Source organism: Chaetomium tenue, assembly GCF_020726465.1.
Source record: "Chaetomium tenue strain MPI-SDFR-AT-0079 chromosome Unknown F5144scaffold_8, whole genome shotgun sequence".
NCBI lineage: Eukaryota > Fungi > Ascomycota > Sordariomycetes > Sordariales > Chaetomiaceae > Chaetomium > Chaetomium tenue.
The window spans coordinates 60,072-84,347 of NW_027117336.1; the positions used below are offsets into that span (position 1 = coordinate 60,072).

At 55.9% G+C, this 24,276-nt stretch overlaps 7 protein-coding genes across 7 annotated transcripts; 3 read left to right on the top strand and 4 right to left on the bottom strand.

The window, feature by feature from the left end:
- The first annotated feature begins 611 nt into the window (after positions 1-611).
- Positions 612-2,493, top strand: F5144DRAFT_520951 (P-loop containing nucleoside triphosphate hydrolase protein). The gene is made up of 2 exons (XM_066786709.1): positions 612-1,090; positions 1,178-2,493. The coding sequence occupies exons 1-2, from the start codon at positions 856-858 to the stop codon at positions 2,110-2,112; spliced, it is 1,170 nt and encodes a 389-aa protein (XP_066638194.1). The 5' UTR covers positions 612-855; the 3' UTR covers positions 2,113-2,493.
- F5144DRAFT_398602 (uncharacterized protein) lies at positions 2,394-6,012 on the bottom strand. The gene is made up of 2 exons (XM_066784800.1): positions 3,915-6,012; positions 2,394-3,843 (listed from the first exon to the last, which is right to left on the bottom strand). The coding sequence occupies exons 1-2, from the start codon at positions 5,835-5,837 to the stop codon at positions 2,668-2,670; spliced, it is 3,099 nt and encodes a 1,032-aa protein (XP_066638195.1). The 5' UTR covers positions 5,838-6,012; the 3' UTR covers positions 2,394-2,667.
- A 2,150-nt stretch (positions 6,013-8,162) lies between these two features.
- Positions 8,163-9,387, bottom strand: F5144DRAFT_398598 (bladder cancer-related protein BC10-domain-containing protein). The gene is made up of 2 exons (XM_066784799.1): positions 8,914-9,387; positions 8,163-8,837 (listed from the first exon to the last, which is right to left on the bottom strand). The coding sequence occupies exons 1-2, from the start codon at positions 8,928-8,930 to the stop codon at positions 8,378-8,380; spliced, it is 477 nt and encodes a 158-aa protein (XP_066638196.1). The 5' UTR covers positions 8,931-9,387; the 3' UTR covers positions 8,163-8,377.
- Positions 9,388-9,952: 565 nt separating this feature from the next.
- F5144DRAFT_587091 (uncharacterized protein) lies at positions 9,953-15,805 on the top strand. Its single transcript, XM_066789817.1, has 2 exons — positions 9,953-15,151; positions 15,215-15,805. The coding sequence occupies exons 1-2, from the start codon at positions 10,316-10,318 to the stop codon at positions 15,425-15,427; spliced, it is 5,049 nt and encodes a 1,682-aa protein (XP_066638197.1). The 5' UTR covers positions 9,953-10,315; the 3' UTR covers positions 15,428-15,805.
- A 2,218-nt stretch (positions 15,806-18,023) lies between these two features.
- Positions 18,024-19,235, top strand: F5144DRAFT_587097 (uncharacterized protein). Its single transcript, XM_066789818.1, has 2 exons — positions 18,024-18,794; positions 18,880-19,235. The coding sequence occupies exons 1-2, from the start codon at positions 18,349-18,351 to the stop codon at positions 19,037-19,039; spliced, it is 606 nt and encodes a 201-aa protein (XP_066638198.1). The 5' UTR covers positions 18,024-18,348; the 3' UTR covers positions 19,040-19,235.
- Positions 19,236-19,484: 249 nt separating this feature from the next.
- F5144DRAFT_499668 (uncharacterized protein) lies at positions 19,485-20,538 on the bottom strand (the record flags this gene model as incomplete). Its single annotated transcript, XM_066786337.1, has 2 exons — positions 19,485-20,116; positions 20,382-20,538. 2 exons carry the CDS (start codon positions 20,536-20,538, stop codon positions 19,485-19,487), a joined length of 789 nt encoding a protein of 262 aa, XP_066638199.1.
- Positions 20,539-21,493: 955 nt separating this feature from the next.
- On the bottom strand, positions 21,494-23,002 carry F5144DRAFT_500067 (glycoside hydrolase superfamily; the record flags this gene model as incomplete). Its single annotated transcript, XM_066786359.1, has 2 exons — positions 21,494-22,292; positions 22,377-23,002. The coding sequence occupies 2 exons, from the start codon at positions 23,000-23,002 to the stop codon at positions 21,494-21,496; spliced, it is 1,425 nt and encodes a 474-aa protein (XP_066638200.1).
- Between the last annotated feature and the right edge of the window lie 1,274 nt (positions 23,003-24,276).

Genomic DNA, 24,276 nt, shown 5'->3' on the forward strand with positions numbered 1-24,276 from the left:
GGTGGGTCGCCAGTGGTCGGATGCGGCACCGTGGAATCTGCGAAACCACCAACACCGGGATGTGCCGCAGCAAGGTGGCTGCGCCCGACCCTGTGAGCCTGCTGCTGTGCTGCGCTCCGGGCGGTCCCTCCAGGCTTCTGCTGATCATCTGCCCAAGTGCGCAGGGCTGTCAGAGGTAACTACCTACCTACCTAACCAACAAACCGGGCAGGCTACCAAGTACGCTGTGTGACATGCCATAAGTCCCTGCACGGTCGTATCGGCGGACGATTAACACCTCGCATGAGAGGATTGATGCACGGCACTGATGAATTTGACCCAGAAGGAAGGTGCAGCTTTCTACGCAGTAGGTTATACCTGTATAAAACCTAGGTACCTACTACCTATCTTGCATCGGTGGTTCGTAAAGTAAGGCAGTACACGAATACCAAAGATCCACTGCTCGGAACCCTCTCGCAAATGACATCATCTGCTTGTGAGCCAAGTGAAGCTGGACCCGTTCGTTTCCCGATCGCCAAGTCGGTGTGGGGGGGCGGTGGGAAGTTGCTGGCGCCAAGTCACGTGCCACGATTTTGCCCAGAGCAACTCGAGTCTTGGCGTTGGCGACCGGACGCATTGCGTGGACCTGCGCTGCCTTCAAGCCGAGCTCGTTGACGCCCGTTTTGGATTCCGCCCGCATCACAATCCCACGCACAGCATCACCCGACATCGACCTCTGTTACACCTCGCGACGTTGATCTTGCCTAGCCTTCCAGAGCCCCATTTATCCCGCCAGGCTCTTCGCAATACGAGATTCCCGCCAAACCCTCCTTCCTACCGAGCACCCCGCAAAACCCCCACAGCGACGCCATCACCATGGCGCTCGACAACTACTACCACAACAAGATTGAGGCGATGCAACTGGAGATTCTCAAAGGCCAAGCTGTCCTCCGCCGCCTGGAAGCTCAGCGTAATGACTACAACTCGCGGGTACGCCTACTCAGAGAAGAGCTGGGGCTGTTGCAACAACCGGGCTCGTATGTCGGCGAAGTAGTCAAGGTGATGGGCACTAAAAAGGTCCTGGTCAAAGTACATCCCGAGGGGAAATATGGTATGTGCGCCACGTCGTGCCTCTATCCGCCGTGGGTTGAGGCCCTCTATTTATTGTCTTGTGCTAATGCGATCCGCCTCCCCGTAGTTGTCGATGTCGCCGACTCGGTCGATGTCTCGAAGCTCACAGTCGGCAAACGGGTGACTCTGCTGTCCGACTCGTACAAGCTCGAGAAGATCCTGCCTTCGTCAGTCGACCCGCTCGTCTCCCTCATGATGGTCGAGAAGGTGCCCGATAGCACCTACGACATGATCGGCGGTCTAGATCAGCAAATCAAGGAAATCAAGGAAGTTATCGAGCTCGGTCTCAAGCACCCCGAGTTGTTCGAGTCGCTCGGTATTGCCCAGCCCAAAGGCGTGCTGCTCTACGGCCCTCCGGGTACCGGAAAGACCCTGCTGGCCCGTGCCGTGGCTCACCACACCGACTGCAAATTTATCCGTGTATCTGGTTCCGAACTAGTGCAGAAGTACATTGGCGAGGGCAGCCGCATGGTGCGCGAGTTGTTTGTCATGGCGCGCGAACACGCGCCAAGTATCATCTTTATGGACGAGATCGATTCCATCGGGTCGTCCCGCGTCGAAGGCTCGTCAGGTGGTGACTCCGAAGTTCAGCGCACCATGTTGGAGCTGCTCAATCAGCTCGACGGGTTCGAGCCGACCAAAAACATCAAGGTCATCATGGCTACAAACAGGCTGGACATCCTAGACCCGGCTCTCCTGCGCCCTGGCCGCATCGACCGCAAGATTGAATTCCCGCCACCGAGCGTCGAAGCCCGCGCCGACATTCTGCGCATCCATAGTCGCAAGATGAATTTGACGCGCGGCATCAACCTAACCAAGATCGCCGAGAAGATGAACGGCTGCTCCGGCGCCGAGCTCAAGGGTGTGTGTACCGAGGCCGGCATGTATGCCCTGCGGGAGAGGCGCGTGCATGTGACACAGGAGGACTTTGAGCTTGCTACCGCCAAGATCTTGAACAAGCACGACGACAAGGAGGTGTCTCTGGCCAAGCTCTGGCGCTAGTGGTGGGAAGAGGGGATGATATGGTTCAGCCATGGTTCAGACTGCGTAACTGCGCTGCTCCGTCTGTGGTGCCGAGCCCTTGACTGGTGGGTAGCACGCCTTGTACGATACAGGGCAGGGTATAATAAGCATTAAAAATGAAGTGGGGGAACATCTCAAAATCAATCGATCCACGCTTGCTTCTGGTCGTCTTGCCGCGACCGCCCCTAAACCTGCGCTAGAAAACCATCATAGCTTTTCGCCCATGACCAACACCCTGAGCACGCACACGCAAGGATAATTAGGTACTCGGCTAACCTGTCTATTGTTATTGCTATACGCCAGACCGTCATGCATAAAGGTATCTATCCTTGGAGAACACCCCCCCCCCTCTTGGTTGGGATATCCTCTTCGCAAGATAAACCAAAGCAGAGTCCCTCTGCGCAAACCCGCAGACTATGTGTGGAGCTCTGGAGTTCGTCCCAAGCAGTCATCCCAAACCGTGCCATAAGTCCATAACCCTTCCCCTCTAAATACACCTTTGCCTCCCAACCACATCCCCAAAATGAGCGCTTCCTAAAATGCCAGGCTCCCGCTTCGACCTCTCCCTTTTCCGTCGACCCCCCCATCTCTGTCTTCTTGGAGCCGCCACGCCCACTCTAGCACCGTCTCGTAGCACAACACAAACTGTCGCAGGCTCTGCACCATGCTCAGCCTCTGGCCACGGAAGTCCTCCACAGCCTGCGCAATCAGGTCCACGGTGTCATCGTTGAGCCAGCTCGGGTCAATGCCTAGCGGAGCGTCGCGTTGATTCATCGCTAAAGGATCGGGCCCGGCAGTTCCTTCGTTCATGCTAATATCCCCGTCCGAGTCGGGAAATGAAGGGGCCGGCTGGTCCCGGCCAGTGATCGCAGTCGTAGCGGGGCCCATCAGATGCTGCTTCTGGCGCTTAAGCATGTCAATGACGCTGTCGACGGTACAGAACGCGCCTGTTCGGCCGCAACCGGCGGAGCAGTGTACCAACAAGGGCCGAGGGTGCTCCTGGGATTCGGGACCCTCGGACCAGGCCAACTGCATGTTATCACTGTCCATCCTCCTAAGATCGGCAGAACTATCTCGGCCAGGGTCATGGTGCGCGAAGAACGGATTGCTCGCTGAATCGCTTACAAGGCCGCTGTTCTGCCGCGGCACGGGCGCCGATGTCAAATTCCCCGCTGCGTCACGGGGAGGCACGCCGCGTTGCATGATATTTGCTAGTTCGACGAGTGCGAGTAGATGGCTGGGCTGGGCTGGGGCACCGAAATCGGGCCACGATGGGTAGTGGAGTTGTGTAACCTCGCGAATTGGAGAGAAGGGATGCGCGGCGTGGCTAAGAGCGAACGTGCGGACAATGACATGAGGGGTTTCCGTCGCCGCCGCCGCCTGTGGGGGAAACATGAAGTGGTTGGCCGTTTGAGGCCCGGTGCCCAGCGTCGTTGTGGTATTCGCACGCCGTCGGGCGGCGTCAGGCGGAAGTGCGTCGGGGGACAAAGTACTTGCGCAACCGTCTGTTGTTGCCATGGCCGCGGTTGGCGGTGGTTTCCGCTTGTCGATGTCCAGCGAGATCTTCTTCTCCGATAGAACTCGCAACTTTACAGGACCAAAGTCATTGCCTTTCCAGTACGGGTGGCATTTCAACTGCCCCCCCTCCGACTCGGCGGTCAACATGACAATGACGCGCACGTCGTTGTCCCAGACTACAGACCAAAAGTCCTGCGCAATCAAGTTAGCTGCCCTTACGGGAAAAGCAACACGCGCTGGGAGCAAGAGCTGCGAATTCTCACCTCGAAGGTCGCCGGCAGTGGGCCCTGGCTTGCAATATACCGCTTGTGGCTCCGCTTCGCTTGGAGGTAACTCGCGTTTACATAGTCACAAGTGCCTTCGGGGCGGCCTACAAGCCTCACTCTTGCGTGCTCAAAAGGCAAGATATCCTTGTACCTGTTCTTCCCCCCCTTTTCGATGCCCGATAGCTGTACTTTTGTTATGATATTATGAGTGCCGTTTTGGATATCTGCAGGTCCGACCATTGAGTACGCCTCGCGCATGCGCGATTGTTCTGTGCGTTCGATGCGCAGAAACTTATCCGAGACCCTTTTCCCATGATCCCCAGACTCGGCCGCGTCTCGAAGCCACCGCGGGAGGTTGGAAAGAGCGAGGCCTGCTGGGACACCAATGTCTATTTGACCGACGCCATCGACCAAATCCTGGTTCTGGCGGATGTTGTTGAAGAATGGGCTCGGGTTGTGGCTCGCATTGGGCAAGACCACCCCGCCAATAACCGGTGGTAGGTTAGCGCGTAGGCCGCCAGACACTGGGCCAGATCCGAGTGACAAGCCCGGTGATGGCCCGCCCGAGGAACGATCGATCAGAGCCGGGTATGCTGCTGCGAATGCGTTGAAGCCCCCGCGCAGGATGCCCACGGGGCCCGAGTAGCCCTCGTTGGTGAACTTTTTGATCATATTTATGGCGGAAACGGCGTCCCGCTTGTCGGATGAAGAGGCGTCATAGACAACCAGATGGCTTGCATCACGCCAGCTGGAGAACTTTTCCTGGTCCTGGTCCGCCTGAAAGGTTTGCTGGAGCTTTTGCAGGTTAAAGGTTGCCCGTTTCAGCAACGTCGTCGGGATGCACAGGTTCAACGCCCCGCGCACCCTAGATTGCACAAACTGGGGCGAGACTCTAAGATCTAGCAGCAAGAGTTTCGCGTCCTTGTCCTCCAACATGTCCTTGAGTTCCGTGGGAGATATTAAAACAGGACCACTAGTTCCCTGCGTCTGGGGCGCCGCGACGACGCCGGCTTGACTAGACGAGCTGGGGGGCGGCGAGGCCGCCTTACCGCGGGGTATAGGCTGCAGCGACGGCCGGTCATTCGTGTGAGAGGGGGGGTGGCTGGTGCCTGCTCGGTCAGGGTTTGAGAACGGCGATGGTAGTTTAGGTGGGGAAATCTCGTGCCTGCCCATGCTCGGAAAGAAAGGCGGGTTCAGCGAAACAGCGGAGCTGCGCTTGGAATCTGCAGATACATACGCAGAGTCTTCTTGGAGGCTGTGGGCGTCCTTGTCAAACTTGGTGCCAGGGACGTCTCCTGAGCTAAAGGACCCGGTGGCGATACGAGGCCGCGGAAACGGTATATCCGAGCTATCGCCCCCTTGTGTGTGCCATCTGGGAGGCCGTGGCCGCTGCAGGGCAGACGGCGTCGAGGCCGGCGGGGTGTGCGCGCCTCCCGTCGAAACACCGAAGTGGGAAGCCGATAAACTAAAGCCGGCCCTGGCGCGGTTTGCATCGATTTGCCTTCGGAAGGCCTCAAACTCGGGGTTCGCATCCAAGGGAAGCTGCTTGGGGATCGCTGCGGAGAACGACTTAACCGAGGATGACGGCGAACTCCAGTTCTCGCGGGGCACCAAGCACGAATCACGCGGGTCAGCGGCGGGGTCGGCGGCCAGTCCGAAGTAGTTTGGACTCGAGCTTCGGGCATCTTGAACGGCGCTTCGGGCGGCTCCGGGAGAAAGCTTGGGTGGGTGCGGCTGGCCAACCGAAGGCGGAGGCCGCGGGGAAGGCATGGGAGAAACTGTAGGCTTGCTGTTGTTGATGTACGACTGTGAATTAGACCGGGAATGGGAGAGCCCCTGGGGGCTCACTGCGGACACCGGCGCTGGCGTCGTCATTGTATAGTAGGAGGGCCGGTCGGTCACCCGGTGGTCGGGAGGCATAGTGGCTGTATCAATGGCGGTGGCGGAATCGAGAGGGGGGGGATGCAGCAGCGCGTTCAGCAACCACGAGCTCCAGACTTAAGCCGGCGTGGTGATCGCAGGAGTAGTGTGCTGAGCGCAGCCCGTCATGAAGCCGCCATGTTGAGTCCAATATCGGAAGGTTGGGAAGCGGTGTTGGGTGGGTACGAGGGTGTCCCGAATTCGTCTCGCTGATGTGCACACAACACCTGGTTGTTTCTGACGTCCGAGGATGTCGTGAAGGGAATGGGGGGATGTGCTGTTTGGTGGCTCGTCAACGTCAACAGCCTCTTCGTCCGAGGTGTCAGATATAGACAGCGTTTTCCCAGCAGATGACGCTCTGGGGCTTTATTGGACTGCCGTCTTTTGAAACGAGTGCAAGAGTCGGCGCGTGTGGGGTTTGTTCTTCAACGTGGGTGGAGCAGGGGCGAGACCCTGGTCTGAGTGTGATTGTCGGTCGCCTCGCTGAGTCGCCGCGGGGTCGGTTGAATAGCGGCAAGCGACACCTGCAGTTGAACTTCTCGTGCCTCTCAAACCAACAACTTTGGGGGGCAGCAATTCGCTGATCGGGTCTACGGTCAATGAACTCTGGTTGTTGGAGAAGGAACAGAAAGCGAGTTTCAGGACAGGAACAAGGAAAGGCAGGGGGGATAGACGGAACGGAGTGTGGACACGAGGTTAGGGTAATTGGGATGGTGGGGGTTCCGAAGCGCTGAAAGTCGGACGATCAGCAACACCCGACAGTGGTTAGAAACGGTGGCAAGACCGGTCTGGAGGGGTGTACCAGGTACGTCAGGGGCAGGGTCTTGTTGATGGGAAATTATTGCGTAAAGCTGCTCGATTTCCACCGACAGGACGTTCGTGCCTTCCAGATTCGTGACAGTGGGCGGGAATCACGGCAAACACACAATTGGGAAAGGAACCAAGCCCCTGTCGCATGGAGGAGTCCCTGAAGGAGGAACCGCGAAAATAGGGGCAGCGATGCGCAAGGTTGATGTCAAGATACGCAGGGGAGCGGGTTCCTCAAAGATTCCAGGCCCCCGAGGAAGGGAATGATCTGCTGACCCAGAAATGGCAACTTCTGACTGTTGGCCCACAGTGACCTCACCGACAGGCTCGCTGAGTTCCGATATTTCTTCGAATTTACGGTAGGTCATATTCGCATACCGACAAGAATACAAAGCCGCAAAACCGCAACGGCGAGGGCTGGCTGCATGTGTATTCGATGAATCACCAGTAGGATACTTCGTCATTGAACGCGAGCCAGGCCCCTCGGCATGGATCGGGCTGCGACAATGGCATCGCTCTTCCATAGGAGGCCGAGTCAGACGACGGGTACAAGTGGGGCAGCCCTTGCATCTTGTGTCAGTGGTGTCGTCATTGCGTGCGCCAAGTTCGCCGTTACCGCTTCAAAAAAGTTGAACATGCGTCCACACACAAATACACGACATATCGCGAACTACCATGTACATACCCTGGGATACCTACCTACCTCTGGCATATAAAATCCCATGGTGCAGTAGTGCATGTGACTTTGGGACATTCGGTACACCCACATGCCAAGGTAGGTCAGGTAGGTATCACGCTTGGGTACCTCTAGGTAGGTATATCAACATTCGTGTATCTCAGGCTCTGTACACATTCAGGCGTTCTCACAAATCAAAGGGGCGTATCTTCTTGGCGGAAGGAACACGCTACTCCTTTAAGAAGTCCCAAGAAGATTGTGTGTCACGAGACTCCTATGGGTAACGGCCACTGGCAGAAAGAAACTGCACAGTCGATATACTTCCGATACTGTCATCCCGCAGAAAGTAAGGACCGCACCATGCCGAAAGACCTTGATCTTGGAACCTTGAGGCGTTCGAGACCCGAAAAGACCGTCTCATCGCGCATGCACCTCATATTGTATTGGGATTCTGCTTAATCGGTTGGTCCGTTCTTTGCCTTGATCGGTTTCGGGGTCCACACACCATCTTGCGATCCACTTTGTGCTCCTTGCACACAACGCAGAAGCCCAACCACGCAAGTCGATCTCGGAACATAAACGCCGATAAAGTTGCCACAGCGACTCTTCGATTTGCACGTCCAAGCATTCATCGTGACTAGTAGTCGCCCGATACCGCTGCTTTGGCTAATATCCGTGTGAATCACGCTGTCTTCTCAAGCGCAGGATTAGTTCTTCTAACTACTATCACTCACAAATATCTTGGCCCATATACCTGCATGCCGTGTGGCCAGCTTCCACGGCGAGAAGAGGAGCGCTAGTCAACCCAAGGTGGGAAGAGACCAATCTGAAGGGGAACTACACCCCCGAAAACAAAGACACAACGCAGCCAAGAATGGAGTAAAACTGTCGCCTCGTTGCAAATATGCCCGGGCCACCCTGACAAACAAGTCAGATGAGCCGTCCAAACGCTGTATGATGCATATCCGTGCTGTGTCGACATGGGATCGCATGATGGCGGGTTTAGGCTCAACGGCCGTCGGGCCAACAGCGAAGGCCGGCAAACCAACTCCCTTCGCTATAACCGGATGTAAAGGTCCAGGCAGTCGATCCACCATTCCCTACGCCCAAGAAGACTTCGCAGCCATTCCAGCCCGAGCCCTGTCCACTCAACCCTGGTCCGCGTCATCTGCTCCGTGGCAGCGGTCGCCAATGCCCCAGCTGTCGTGTTGAACATCTCAACAACCACAGCCGAGGCGGTGGCATTCATGTCTTCTCCCGCCGCGGGGCCGGTCGCCGCTTCAGCCTTCCACCAAGAAACGGGCAGGTATATGTAGCTTCCGGCGGGTCGTGGCTGGAACCAGTTGCTGCTGAGGTCGAGGAAACATCGGTCTGACCAGTTGCAAGATGTCAGGAAGAGAATGAGGAGGAGGAACGAGCAGTAAAAGCACGGCCGGTTGAGGAAATAGGTGCACAGGAAGAAGAGGAAGATGAAGGATGGCGACGCATTGGTCGGGATGAAGAGGAGCGGAAGCCAACTGCGAGGACATGATTAGTTAGGACCTATTCACCATCACCGTCGGCTGCCATTGGGCAAAGAACAATGGCCCTTACCTGCGAAGGCAGAACATGATAAATCGCCGGAGTTCGTAGGCTCGAGCCGAACAAGGCTCATGCAATGTCAAGGGCAGTTCAACCAACTGAGACGTGGTCGGAACCGTCGGTTTGCAAATCGGTTTCGCCTCGTAAAGTGTGTAGAAAATGGTGCCGTCGTCTGGTAGGCACCGTGTGCGGATAAGCCAGAGGAATCCCAGATGCCGGACGCGTGCTCGCTCTGCGGTCGAGGATTGAATTGAGGTTGATTACCTACCTATCCAGGGACAAGATAACTTCCAGGTTGCGTGCCTCGTTTTGGATGTGGCGGGCTTGGCGTCATTTTTGACTGAGGAGCTTACCTAAGGCAACAGTTGTCTGCGGAACCTTACCTTGGCACCTCGCCCGGTGCATACGCCATTGTCTCGCGTGGTATCCGTCGTCTTCAAGGGTCTCGTGCTTGTATTGTTCGGAAATTCTCCGTCTGTCTCCAAAATGGGCTCCATCCAATAAGTAGTAGTATTTAATTCAGGGAAAAGGCCGCATGTTAGCTAAGTACCTACCTACTGTGTAGGTTATCTACTTTACAAATCTACTGTGTACCTAGGTACTTCGGAGAGAACTTTGGACCAGGCTCTTGACGTGGGGCATGCAGGTCGACAACACATCGCCTGCTACCCCCGTCTCTTGGCGAGCCCCGCGACTTCGCACCGTCTCGGGCAGTCCCCAGCCTGGGCCATGACGGCTTGGTTCGCATCTCGGCCCTTGCCTTTTATTTGTCCCTACATCCCTTCATCCGAATGCTGTCGCCAGTGAGGTGGTGATAAAAATTGAAACGAGAAAAAGAGAGCCCTGTTTTTGTGGTCGCATGCAATTTTGCAACGTCTAGGTTTCTCGTGAGCCTCCCATTGGGCCTAACCCACCCTCTCCCCACGCCCTGCCTGGTCTACCACGCGCCACAGCGACGGACACGTGTAGCCGCTAAGGCCTGTGCACGGACCATGCAATGCTCCCAGCCGCCTCAGCCATCTGCAATATAATTTTCTGAAGCACTCAACCACCCACGCAACAAGCAAACAATTGAACCAGCGCCCTTCCTCGGCAACACCGCTGCTTTTGTGCAGAACCTGCGGTTGTCTCTGCCAAACGCAGCAGCGCCGCTGGACGTGTCGTTGTTGTTGATTTTTTTTGCCTTACGAATAACTCCCTACCTCTCCACCGCCGAGTGGTGGATAGTGGATATTCTGCACTGCAACTGCTGTTTTGCATTTTCGGGTCGACCCTTGCGCATCATCGCCCATCGGGCAACCAGGGAATCAACGGTGCTGCCAGCTACTGCGCTCTTGAACATTGCGATCCACCATCAGTGACTCGCGCCGTCCTCCAGTGATTTAAAACCACAATCGCGACAACGACCGTCACCATGTCTAACTATGGCATGCCTGGCGGCGGCGGCGGCGCTGCTGGTGCTGGCGACTCTGACGCAACCCCAAAGTTTGAATCGCTGCTCGCGCAGCTCCGCCTCCAGTCGTCGCCCAGTCCCGGCCCGAGCGCAGGTTCTGCGCCCGAATATTCTGGTCCGTTCAACTACCACCACGGCAGCCAGCCCTTCTACGGCCATCACTCCAACTCCGACTCGCCCAACCTGCCGAACCATGCTCAGAGCGCCATGGATTCGCCCGCGTTTCTGCCCGAAGCTCCCACACCGCCCGTCGGTTTTGGCCATTCCCAGTTTCCTCCAGGCATGATGAATCAGATGGGTGCCGCTCGCGGCGGCGGAGCGGTGGGGGGAGATGGCCGGACCACGCATTTGTTGAACCTACTCAAGTTCAGTGGTCAGAGCGGCTCTACGAACCCTCACCAGCCGTCATCCCGAGAGCCTTCAATGAATTTTGCGCCGCTGCCAGCCACAACCAATGTTATTCACGCGCCCGCTCCGGCCGCCGCCGATCCCACAGGCTTGCTCGCCGCCCTTATGAAGGGCAACCTACAGCCCGATTCCGGCAAGCCCGAGCCCAGCCCGCCGTCCTGGAACCAGACCGAGCCTCCGTCAGGCACGCAGCAATATCTGCTCAACCTCCTTAACCGGCCAAAACCCAGCCAGCACGATGGAGCGGACCCGACAGAATCCGACTTGCTGCCCCCGCCGCCTGCTACCGATGACCTAAAGGACAACGAGAGTTCGCACGGTGGCCGCTCCGCTGAGCCGACCCTTGTGGGCACCTTGGCCTCGCGTTCCGAGTTCGATTTTGAGCCTAAAAACACCGAATCTCCGCCTCCCAAATTTGACTCGACCCCGCATTCCCAGCACTCGCAGCAGTCCAGCTCGAGGCAGCCCGGTATCCTTGGCTACTCGGACCATTTCGACCGCCTCTCAACGTCATCCCCGATCCATCGGACACCGAAGTCTTCGACCACACCCGGAGCTTCCGGTTCGGCTGTCGGCGGTGGTCACCCGGCGCCTGCTCCGACTCAAATCCTCAAGAACCAGGATCCGACTCAATCATCGTCGCTTGAACAGAAGCGTCCACCCAGCGACCGCGGCGTAATCAACAGCCCCGAGCACAACCGGCGCAAACTTGAGCACCCCGTCTCCCCACTGTCGCAGACCCACGCCGCCTGGCCCACCGGCAACACCGTGTCGCCCCCATCAAGCCTCGGCGGCCCTTCGCCCCATGCAGCACCCAGTACCGGTCGGGACCCCAGCGAAGAGAAAAAGGAGAGTGTGGCGGACGCCGTCAGCGGGCTTGCCGAGCAAGCCGACCGAGAAGCCAGGGAGGCGTTGGCCCGGGCTGAACAAGAACAGGTTGAGTTTGACACGACCCATAACCCAGAGCATACGGCGAGCGGTGGAACTGGGGAAGGGTCCTCTCACTCGGCTCAAACCGCCTCCCTAGTTGCCAATAAGGAGCGTGCTGAGGAGGAGGATAAGGCCTTCCTCGACTCCTCACTGGCGCAAGACTTTGCCCAGGAGTCCAGGGACAGCGGGGATGACACAGCACCAGTGACTCAGGGCGCCGTGGCCGATAGCTGGGAGAGCGCCGAGGCCGAAGAGATCGTGGTGATCGAGGAGACGGCCGCCCCTGTGAAGGTGTACAACTTCCCCATGAAGCCCTGGATTACCATCAGCCTGCAAGAGATCGACGAATCTCGCCCGGTGTTCCGCGAAGAGGCTATCCTCGACATCGCGCGCCTCAAGAAAGAATTCGATCAAATTGACCGCAACCTGGTCTCAGCCTCCGAGACCTACATGGCCTATGGTATGTCCAAGGCTGGCGGTCTACGAGTAATCAGACAAGAGGACGGCAAAGACGCCAAGCTCTTCACCGACACCAAAGATCGTATCTTCAATGTCGCCATCTCGACATCAGCCTCTCACCACCACCCGAAGGAGGCTATCATCGGCACCGGCGTCAGCGGAACGGTATACTGGGTCCAGCTCAAAAACGGCGACCGGGACCACCTAGAGGATGCGCACCCGGAGCAATACGGCTTTGCGCTTCCTCCGATCTCGGCCCAGGAGGGCGGCGATGCTCCTGGCGGCGTTCTCAAGACGCGTGCTCGGCCCTCTGCCATGCACCCCGACTTTTTCGCCGTTGGCAGGGGCAAATCAATCAACATCATCTGGCCGGCTTTTGTGTTTGAGAACGACCTCTTTAAGAACGGGCACGACCGCGTTGTCGATACCGAGAAGCTCCTGAAGCAGTGTTCGCTGAAGATCAACACCGGTAAGGCTGGTAAGGACTTCACCTTCAGCCAGGACGATACCCTCGTTGTCTCGTTAGACAAGTCCGGGCGGGTCAAGTTCTGGGATGTCCGCGACTTAACCGCCACCAAGGAGGGCTCGGACCCTCTGCACCCAATGCCGGCGCGGACATCGCTGGAGATCAAGGAGCCGCTCATGACCCTAACTACCACACCCGAGGGCGAAAAGGCGTGGCCTACGTCAGTGTTGCTGCTGGATAAGTTCCGACCGTACCAGAAGCGTGCCGCCTTGAGGTACATGATCGTGGGCATGAAGCAGAACCACACCCTCCAGCTTTGGGATCTCGCGCTAGGCAAGCCAGTGCAGGAATTCAACTTCCCCCACAACAAAGAGTCCGACGCTGTATGCAGCGTCATGTACCATGCGCCTTCCAGCATGATTATCGTCGGGCATCCTACCCGCAACTCGGTTTACTTCCTCCATCTCTCGGCTCCCAAATACTCGCTGAAGAACCTATCCCAGGTCGACTACATCCAGCGACTCGTCGCTCAGGATTCGTCAATCCCGCAACCTGAGTCAACTGCCGTTATTAGTGGTATTCGGGAGTACTCATTTGCCAACAAGGGCGTGCTTCGCAGCCTCAACATCCTCGAAAACCCCGCAGCCTCCGGCGATGGGGACGAGCCAACTCTCTTCGAGCTGTATGCCATGCATTCCAAGGGTGTCACCTGCTTGTTCATCAAGCAGTCTGAGCTGGGTTGGACGAAGGATAACAAGGTACTTGCTTCCGCCGATGCTGTGGAAACCGGTCTGGCCAAGATCTCAAAGCTGGTGGCCCCGCCTCCGCCCCAAGCCGCTGAGGCGCCTCACACCAGCATGCCTAGCGATGCTATCGCAACTCCGCAGATTCGGATTGCCACGCGCGGCGCTAAGGACGTCGTGCCTAAGATCGCGTCGCCCCAAGTCGACGAGAAGAAGGGCTCAGAGTCCATGACTCCGCCGAAATTTGAGCGAAAGGACGAGGTTGACACACCCGGGCCTGCCCCAGAGAAGAATGAAAAGAAAGGCCGGAGGAAGAAGCCCACTGCCGCCGCCGCTGCCGCGGCGGCTGGCGACCACCCGGCTTCAAATGGCACTGTAGAGGTCAATCGGGCGATTTCTCAAACCAAGGGTAACAAACCTGCCCGCCATGCCGATGCAACTTCAGACGCAACGTCAAGCAAACCCTCCACCGATCTCTCATTCACTTCCAATACGGCATTCCAGGAGCAACTTGACGCTGTGGTTGGCAAAATGGAGTCGCGCATTGTTTCCAACCTCTCAGAGCGCTTTGACGCTGTCTTCAACGAGATCATGAAGCAAATGCAAAGTTTTCAGGACAACCGTGACTCGGCTTTCGCCAGCAATCAGTCGGCGTTGCTACAGATGGTCGCAGACGTCCTCAATGACAACACCGAGGCGGTCCTAAAGAACCTGATCATCGCCCAGATCAACAACAACGTCATCCCATCCGTCCAAAGCGCTATTGACAACTCGGTATCCGAGCAGCTGAGCGCCAACTCAACCGCCCAAGTCAATGCCGTGCAAAGGGAAATCCAAAGGCTCCTTCCTAACGCTGTTAACCAGGCCATGCTGAAACCTGACTTCATCAAGCCAGTTTCGGACAAGGTCTCGCACAACGTCAATGCCCAAGTGGAAAACCAAATTTCCAAGTCGCTCAGTACCCTCACGCCCGCCATTGCCAATGCGACGGCGCAAACTGTGCATCAACGCATCGTTGAGGACGTCGGTAGCCGGATCAGCGATGCTTTTGAGCAACTAGACGAACGCCGCCGCAATGAAGACGCCAAGCTCGACCGGCTCATTGCCCAGACGGAGGACCTTTCCAGTGCAATCTCGTCCTTGGCCGCGTCTCAGACGCAGATGCAGCAGGAGCTTGCCACTCTAAAGCAACAGATGCACGACCAAAGCCGTGAGAGGTCCTCCGCTACCGAAGAACACGTGCGCGGCCACGCTCATTCTCACAGTGCCGCTGGCTCCCATGGCCTGCCCAGCGGCGGCTCTCGAGAATTGGTCAACTACCCGTCCCAGCACCAGCAGCACCAGCCGCATCAGCCGCACCAGCAGCAACACCAGTCTCCTGCGCACCCACAGCCAGTGCAAGCCCCGTACTCGCACCAACAACAGCACCAGCACCAGCACCAATTCGGCAACCAAGAGGGACAGGTCGTCTTCGCGCCGCTCAGTCGGGAAGAGCGCCAAAAACTAGAGCTCGACAACCTGGTTGAGACAATTGACGGGCTGATGCGGTCTTCCAACTATGACGAGGCAATGCTACGCTGGCTACAGTCCGGTGACAAGGCGGAGGAGATTTTTCAACAGGTGCTCTCGAGCTACAACCCGATTTTCGTCCAGGATCTCCAGCCTCTTCTCTTGCTCTCCGTCGGCGCCACCGTCTCGGTTGATCTGAGCCGCAACTCACAAAAGCTGATGAAGAAAGTCAATCTCTTGGAGGTCGTGGTCTATGCATTCAATCAGAATCTAGGGACCTTGGTACGTTTTTTTCCTTTCTCTTCGTCTTTTTCTGCTCGTAATAACCGTATTCTCGTATTACAGGATGATCAAGTACGGGAGGTCACACCCAAGATCATGACCCTCCTGAAAACGCGGATTGAGCAGCTCTTCCTCGAGATCAGCCGTATCGCGCCGCACGATCCAGCCCTCAAGACGCTCTCCAACATGAGTCAGGTTGCCGGGCGCGTTGCCGAGAATGTGCAAATGCGCCACGGCCCTATGCACGCCCCTGGTCACATGGGCGCTCCGTACTAAGGAATGATGGCCGCTTGGTGGTAATGGGCAGTATGCCTCTTGGGGCGATCACGGTGGCTAGTATTGGTTGATACCCCCGGGCGAGCGCGGCAGCTCTCGGGTGGCAGCGTGGGACATGGGCGAGGGTGGTTATTTCGTTACGTGGGCCGGTTCGTTTTTTTTCTCTTCGGTGTTTCTAAGCCGCCAAATTGCGGCCTCGCGCGCATATGGTAACTGCACCTCGAAAGGAACGCAGGGACTACCCATCATCTTGCTTCTAGGTTGGTGATCCGGGCTTCCGGCATCACGGTGGGGTGTTGGAGGATTTGGTGCGCTATGATTTCTCGTTTATGTACAAATATACTATGCCTTGATTTTGAGAGACCACGGCCGTTCCAGTGATTTCAATGCTGACTTGGTTAGCTTGCACTACTAGAGTAGAGCCAGGCCACACTCTAGGCCAGTGGGCCTTCACACGGCGCCCTAACCGGAGTGCTAACGCCAGCTCGAATTAGTGCCTCCGTTGTTTCGGTTTTTTGCACTGCTGTCCTCGTCCAATTTGAACCTAGACGAAGGAAACTTGCAAAGTGTACTCCCACCGCTGTCGCCAACTTGGTACAGCCTGTGCCCTTATGCCGCTACCAGGTAGGTAGCGTTTCGGGATCCCGTCCGGAGATCTAAATTCCTGGGCATTGCAATGGGACGCTTTCGGGCTCTGCTTGGGCTTCAAGGAAGTAGGCTGGTTTGAAGTCGGTGCGTTAGCGGCGAACCAGGGCGATAATCAGGTTTTCTTATAGACTCCAGGGTAAGAACTACTGGGGCTGACAGCAAGCGGAGCTGGGTAGGTCGTGATGGGTTACAATTTCGAATCCGGAGAGACCTAGACGTGCACGAACCCGAATAGCGTCTATATAACCTCGCCATGACTACTCGGACGACTACCCTCCGTAGCAGTCATCCAAGAACGTGGACCAAGCCCGGGTGGTCACCAATGGTTCCAAAGTAAAGGCGCTAAAAACACCCATGTCTCTGGTCACTTTGATCTACCGTACCACCGTGACACGGTCAAACTACAACATCCGTTCTTGTTGGCCATCCGGGCTGTGCTGCCGGTGCACGCTCGCGTCTCACGACAAGGCTGCAATTAGACGTACAAGGGCGCAACGCCAGCGACCGTGTGTTCATCCCGCTGCCGGATACCATACGCATCATTACCTGGAGGATCCCACAAGGGGGACGAACCACGCTTCGAGCGGGATCAGTGAGTGCCATGTGGGGGACGGTGGCGGCGTCACGGCCAGCACGGTTCGGGAGCCAGGGGCGCATTCAATAAGACTACGCTCACTCACGATGAGGCGAAGAGCCCTTACTGCGCTCATGTTGCCCCTAGCTTAGCTGAGGGGTACCCGCCTAAATGTTACCTAGTTTATGACGAGCAACAGAAAGGTCTCGTCATATTCGGTTTAAAACCGCTGTAGCGCAGTACCGCACTGTAAGTGGAGACTGAGGCTACCTATGCAAGGCGTTATCGTTGATAGATGTAGGCTCTTCTGTTACGACAGAGTCGTAGTATGTCAGTCAACGGCTCGGTAGTGAAAAGGCAAGGCCTAACTATGTTAGTCCGTAGGATAAGCAAAAGCCGTGAAACCAAGGACTTGGGCACCAACATACGTGCTGGGAACCAATATCAAGGCGTTTGAGACAACCATCCAGTATAATGTGATAACCGTGCTTCATGAAACCAACGTCCCTATAGGTGCAGTAAACCCAAGCCTACGTGTGGAATGAGCTCAGGCCAATGTGGTCCTTCTCCAGAGCTCGAATATTTCCGCGGCATTATGTTCCTGGCCGGCGGCCGCCCTAGAACAGCACCGTCGACTCCTCCTTCCGCTGCCGCGTCACCCTACATTTACCTTTCCTTGGCTCTACCCTGGGAGCGTGAATACTTCTATGGAACAAAGTATCTGGAGTAATCATCACTTCATTATCAATCATGCTATTACCGCCAACTTCCAAGGAGGGTTATAGCAACCATAGTATGGCGACTTGACTGATATGTGAGGTGAAGAGCTCACCGCCGGTTTACTCAACGGTTGTGAGACCAAAACGGCTGTGAAGATAACCAGAACATGGTACGATCACAAAGAAGTGCGTGTATTGTGTATTGCCCTTACTGTGGCGAGAAAACGGCCTTGAAGTCACCAGCCCACGTAAACATGTGTATTCCCCAAGCAAGGCACTTTGCTTTGTAGCAGGTAAGAGACCTGGACGGAGTCTATTTCCGTATTGGCAGTGTATTGGGGGGGGGGGGGGCTGGCTTCTGTTTGAATTACCTTGATGGAACCAAAGAGACCAAAAAGACGGGGTTGCCACATGCTACCTTGTTTCGCTCGTGTAGGAACTCGGCACGCCTGACTAGTACACGGTCCGTTCTTTTACTCCCCCATGGACTTTGGCTTGATTGGTAGGTAGGCAACAAGGGAGAGCGAGCCCTCGTGGTTCTGAGGCCGGCTGCTAGCGGTTTGATGGTGCCGCGTCGTGGCAATCAGTCCAGGGTAAAATCATCCGATTTGTTGGAGAGCTCGCAGCCAGGAGCAGATCATGCCATTTGGGTTCGGCTGGGTGCCGAATGTCGAAAACAACGGTGACGAAGCGACCCCCCAATCAGGGTGGTTTGTAAAGGCCGCTACTGCAGAGCATGCCACACCCCCATCGTCAATACGAGCGTGTGGCTTTCTCAAGGCTCTTGGCAGTCACGGAAGCGGCTCTCACACACGACACGAGCAATATTGCTGGGTTCATTGTCCAACTATAATAAGACTTCTGCCCCGAGTACCCTCCCGAATAAGCTGCTCTCCTCCAAGATAATACTGATATCTCGGACATTCGCCGCCATAATACGACTGCTTTGATACGTAGCCGACACGCTCGCTTCTAGTAAAATGGCCAAACCCATTGCCCTCGGTTTGATTTTTCTCACCACCCTCGCCTATTCTACACCCCTCGATGCTCGGAATGGCGGCGGTCATGGCGGAGGTGGCTGCGGACCAAAACTGCCTCGCGACGGCAAGTGCTGGAGGGAAGCCCTCGGCCTGCGCTGGACGGTTCACGGTTTTGATTACCATGCCTCATACACCTTCACCAACCCAGCGCACCAGAACTCGTGGGGATACGTCAACTTCAACCTGACCAACAATGTTGTCCCATACACTGCCGTTTGTACTGCCTCCAGCAGCCAGCTCTCTGACTTCTTCTACGGAACCGTCGACTACTCCTGCACTCTGCCCGCCGATGCCCCCGCTGGCGCCTCAGTTACGTTCCGCTACAGTAGCCCATCCGGTGAACTCGACATCAAGGAGTCCATTATTTGCACCGAGGGAAAGGCGACGTATGCTTCCTGCCCCCCCGCCATGTTGCCCTTATATTCTTGTGCACGTGGTTAATGCAGCGAGCTAACGACTACCTGGCAACAGAGGAACGTTTGTGGTGACGGGCTCGAGTGATCTCACTCTGACATGCACCGACACGACCACGGTGACTCCAGATTGGAAACCTGGGCAGATATATAGCCAGCGTGTCATCACATGCGAGCCAGTTGATGTAACCTTTCAACCTACTCAGGTTGTTGGGTAATGCAATGCATGTTGGATTACGAGCGGCGGGACTCCTTAATTAGTATGGGGCGGGGAGAGTGAGTTGCCATTCAGTGAGGATTATGAATGTTTCGCAATATAAGTCCAGCTCAGAGGCCCCCTTTATCTTAATAAACCTCAAAGTTCATGGGCATCGACACAATACTAGATTGCGCGGTCTGGTCCGGCTTGGCCTAACTCAGGTCGCTGTTCTCTTTCTTGACACTTTATTAGTTTCTCTGCTTGCTACAGTCGAAGTGTACATACCTGCCCCCTGCGTTGAGCTATCCACCGGGCGTCTACACAACTCAAAGCATAAAACCGAGGCCCCTCGCAATCGTTCTCATTTCTTCCCACCCACTCACGGCCGGCCCCAGCCAAACCTAATGGCCGATGTCGACGCCACTACAGACGCTATCTTGGTGTGCTGATAAGCAGGGCCGGCTTCACCAACTCCCTTCCCCTTTATTCATGTACCTCCCAGCCCCGTTGGAACTAACAGGATGAGAATCTAGTTCTACCGTACGGTGGTCTGCAAGCTCCGCGACATTGGTGACATCGGCAAGTTCACTTTTCACCGTCAATGGAGACATGGTGCTTTGCATCGTCGCCGACTCAAAGTCATGATTGCCGAAGTCGCTCTGAGGGACTTCTCCCGGAACCTCCCTCCTCCCCTTCCGCCGCCCTAGCCAAAAGGCCAAAAAGGCGGCAAGAGTAACGGCCGCAACCGGCCCAATCACGGCACCGGCGATCCAAGCCTGTGAGCTTGGGGAATCCGGTGGCGATGCGTTGGCTGCCTCCCCGGTGCTGGTCTCAACTGCCGTTGATGAGATGGTCGATCCACGGGTACCGGTCTCAACCGCCGTTGACGAGCGCTCTGTCCCCGTCCCGGTACTCGATCCCGGCGGCGCAGTGGTCGTAATCCCCACCACGATTTCCCGATACACGGTAGAGGCATCAAAGCCAGGCTGTACGCAGCCGATTGCCGACCAGCTCAGGGCAGCTGAAGGGTAGCTTTGGTAGATGGTCATGGTATAGCAATTGGGAATGTTGGTGGCGCTAAGGAATCGGTCAGATTCTACCATTAATTGATTGGCCTGATCGCGTGGGCTCACCAAACATAGGTCGAGCCGTCTATCCTCGTCGCCGTCCCGGCGTCGCATTTTGTGAAGAACTGGCAATTCTCACCCGCCACACAACACGCCGCCCACGTGCTGTGCGTGGTATGTGTCGAGCCTGGGACACATGACCATGTCCCGACTGCATGCATTCCGCGTCAGAACTTGGAAGTGAGGGTGGGTGAGGTGGGTGAAATGCGTTGAGGTTAATCAATTATCACTCACCCGAGCCGGGAGCACTTGTTACGAAGCCCTGGAACTCTGTCGGCGTCGCGTCCTCGGGGAATCTAAATGTCTGCGCGGAAACAGCACGGAGACCGACAAGCATGGCTATGACGAAAAGGCACCTCCCGAGCGAGGAGAAATCCCGTGAGAAGGCCATGTTGACGACGAGAATATTGTTTGGAGGACATGTCGTCGGCTCGGCCAGGTCCAAAAAGGAGGAGAAGGGAATCCGAAACGCGCTTCCTGACTGTGCCGCAATCCATGACAAAGCTCAGGCCACACGGCGGCACGTATGTCCTGTTCAAGACGCGAGGCTTCCGACCCGGAAATTACTTGATCGGCCCTAGGAACTGGTCTCCACTCAAAAAACCATGGGCTTGTTGGGTTACATCCAATCCTTCGCCGTTTTTCTACTACCTCCCTAATCACATTGGCATGATCGTACTTGTACAACACTTGACTACAAACCCAACAGAATACTACTACTTGTAAGCACCGTGGTCAACTGTATCCTATACTTTCGGAAATTAGGATCTTGCAGTGCCTTTCAGTCTCTTCCTCTTCAGAGAGTCTTGTTAAACTTCCTCTTTTCTAGTTAGGCAATAAGGTATTACTAGGTAATTAGTCCATAATTAGTTAGCAACTATTAACAACTTCTGCTCTCTCTCCGTGCACGAATTGGTATGGTAGGTAGGAACTTACCTACATATTCGGTTACAGACTTGGTCGTTGGGGGTTTTCTCTATTTTCTATATCTGGGCAAAGGGGTAATGACTCGCTGAAATTTGGGTAGCCTCCGTCGACATATTCAAATTGGCTGTTACGTATGATTTGAGCTTGTGGCCTAAATGCGGGAACGAAAGTCAGAGGGCAACTTAGGAGAGAAAGCGTGGTGGCGTCGTCGGGTGTGCCCATGGAAAGGGGGGGCAGGAACATATCAAATGTGTTCGGTCACACAATTGCTTTTCGAGTACCTGGAGGCTCTTTTTGCGACCACGTAAAATACCAAGGCCCCCGCATCTCATATAGCAGGAGTAGCTGATGTGCGTGGATGGATGCTCCCGGTATATACCGTTGCTGGTATGTACATTGGCATCTCAATACATGTAAGCTCAAATCTTCGTCGCGGCAGCAGGGCGCAACACAAACGTGACCATGCTCCTCGACGGCACGCTTCCCGAGACCTTCCCAGTAGCATCGACTGTAGCTGCAATCGGGTTGCAATCTCTCGTGTTGTCTGTCACCCAGGCCGTAGCATTGGTAGCCACGAAGTCACCACCACCAACAGTGATGGTCACAGCCCGCTCACCGCCACTGTTGATGACCTGCACCGACACCATTCCGTCCACGTTACGGAATGCCGTCGTACTCACGCCGCTGCCCGAGGCCCCCACACGCACAGCGCCTGGCCTCACGAAGCGACTCCAGTTGGCCATTGCCCACAGGCGTTTGGATGGGTCCACTTGCTTGTTGACGACGCGGATCATCTTGCTGTTGGTGTTGCTGCTGCGGTCCTGCCCGCCGATCCAGTATAAATACGCCGACACATTACCGCCCGTGATGGCTGAGTAGATGTTGTTGGCCCACGTCATGCCCTCTCCCGCACCGCCATTGGAGTACCACGCTGACGTCCACGCGCCGTTGTTGTCGGCGCCCTCCGTCATCCACGTCTTGAGTTTGGTTGACAGTTGAGAGGTGGGGCTGGACGTGTAGCTGTGTCCTGTCACGGTGCCGAGCATGGACTGCGTGCTGCCCATCTGACTTAACATGCTGTTCATCACGGTCCATCCCATCGTGTCACAGCAGTTTATGATGACCGAAGCCAGGCCGTTCTTATCAAGAGTCGGCCGGAGCACTTTGATAAAGTCGGCGGCCTGAGATCCAGAAGAGCGCATTGACGCATACGAAGTACTGCGTGAGTGTATCAGCGGTGATTGACGGGTTAGGCTGTGGGAAAGGGGTGGGGGGGTGGAGGACGGGGGCAGAAACACTCACGTGTAGTCGGGCTCGTTAAGAAAACCAAGATGGGTGATGGAGACGTTGGCGGCGGCGTAGTACTTGATGTACTGTACCAGGTAATTGGCAAACGCCTGCTTCCAGTCACCGCTGGAGCAGCTCGCCCCCGACACGCCACACAAGCTACCGCCGTTGGCATCGTTCCCATTCGTCTTCATGTACCCTGGCGCACTCCAGGCATTTGCGTAGAATGTCTTCACGCCATATGTGTCCGCCGCCTCGGTTGACACCCACAGCTGGCCGTTGTCAGACTCGTCCCAAACGTATTTAGGCTCGGCATTGGGACCGCCGGGGTTCCTCGGTTGGATCGATACCATGTGGTCGTCGCTCATGTCTGGGGAGGATCCGATTCCGTTCCGTAGGATACTTAGTCCAGCCCCTTTATCCATGCTGAACATCAGATCCAAGAACTTGCGCTGCTCCGTTTCCGAGAGTCGCTTCATGGTCACGGCGCGCTGGAAAGCTTCCGATGTGCCGAAGCCGTCCATGGTTTGATATGTTTTCCCGAGGTCGACTGTGATACCCGTGGCCTGGCGGGGCTCGATTGTCATTGCTTTCATCCCCAGCGCGAGGCCGAGGATGGTTACCAGATGAAGGGAATGCATTGTGGCGAACATACCTATTGTGTGTAAAGTTTATCCACCGTAAAAATCGGAACTCTCAGGGTCGGGCCACCGCTGGAATATATACATATCCGGCCTTCCTTTTGGACCCGGTCTCCATCTCCCAGATCTAGGACTCTTGTTGTTGGCTTCATCATGTCCGGCAGTATTCGCAGGCCAGAGTTGTAACCATCTGTAGCCACGTGTGACTGATTATTCTCCGGCGATTTTTCCGTGGCTTGGCACTTTGTCGTCGTCGTACTCTGCATATATAATACGCCAGCATAGAACAGGGGGGTCTCCGTGTTTTCTGCCGTCCCGGGAAATTTTGCTGTCCAAGAGGAGAGGTCCCCGTGTGGAGGGGATGCGGGGAGGATGCGGAAACTGTGCCACTTTAAGGGAGGGCACTTGGTTGGAGGGATTTTTTTTTTCTCTCCGTCCGCATTGATATAGGGCGGCGTCCTTCCGCGAGCGTGGTTGGTAGTATTATGGATGCGCCAGACGACAGGCTTGCGACCTAGGAGCGTGCAGCGTGTTGACAAGTCCACCAGCTCAGAGGTTTTGTAACGCATGCGAGAATGGCCGGTATACCCTTCGTCCTGTAGTGACAGAGGATGTATCGACTATCTAGGAAGGCCCAGGGCGACAGCTGGACGGAAGGAGGGTCGCTTCCTTCAATGCCAATGGTGGCGCTCGGGCGGCTAGTATACCGTTTAAGTATTTCCGTTCTTCGTAGTGATGTATAAACTTTAAGCCTATACGATCTTTCAGAACCAAGCCTGAGAAAATATCACAACGGTTGCGTTCAGTGTCCATTCGGGATGCTTCCAGCGAGTGTAGCGCTCCCCGGCGTTCCATGGTTCCCGCTCCCCATATATGCTCCCTGACACTGGTTTCCTGGCGAGGAGGGCTGTACAGCCATGAATTAAATATACAGCCGAATCGGTGTCCACTGTTGTTTTATAGGAAGTGGGAAGGTTCGAATCGTTGACGACTGCGCGCCGTTTCGTCGTCTGAACGAGCGGTTCCAAGCGGAACATCGTAGGGTAAGAATAAGAACGTTCAAGCCGATATTACTTCGGTACACTTTGACGGGAGTAGGGAGAAATTGGGTCAAAGGAACGGGAGAAGGCAGCAGAAGATATACGTTACCAGACATACGTTAAGATGTGGAAAGCTCACTTGTGCTAGGTACCTATTCCGATTGTATATTTACTCAGCCACCATGGAACTCGAGCGCTACAACACAAAGTGCGGTCGTCATGATCACTACCTAA

Excerpts from the sequence above, each read along its gene's own strand:
- F5144DRAFT_587091 (XM_066789817.1), top strand. The coding sequence starts at position 10,316 with ATGTCTAACTATGGCATGCCTGGCGGCGGCGGCGGCGCTGCTGGTGCT. Across the intron at positions 15,152-15,214 it reads ATCAGAATCTAGGGACCTTG|GATGATCAAGTACGGGAGGT; the intron begins GTACGTTTTTTT and ends CTCGTATTACAG.
- F5144DRAFT_587097 (XM_066789818.1), top strand. The coding sequence starts at position 18,349 with ATGGCCAAACCCATTGCCCTCGGTTTGATTTTTCTCACCACCCTCGCC. Across the intron at positions 18,795-18,879 it reads TGCACCGAGGGAAAGGCGAC|AGGAACGTTTGTGGTGACGG; the intron begins GTATGCTTCCTG and ends ACCTGGCAACAG.
- F5144DRAFT_398602 (XM_066784800.1), bottom strand. The coding sequence starts at position 5,837 with ATGCCTCCCGACCACCGGGTGACCGACCGGCCCTCCTACTATACAATG. Across the intron at positions 3,844-3,914 it reads CACTGCCGGCGACCTTCGAG|GACTTTTGGTCTGTAGTCTG; the intron begins GTGAGAATTCGC and ends TTGATTGCGCAG.
- F5144DRAFT_520951 (XM_066786709.1), top strand. The coding sequence starts at position 856 with ATGGCGCTCGACAACTACTACCACAACAAGATTGAGGCGATGCAACTG. Across the intron at positions 1,091-1,177 it reads ACATCCCGAGGGGAAATATG|TTGTCGATGTCGCCGACTCG; the intron begins GTATGTGCGCCA and ends GCCTCCCCGTAG.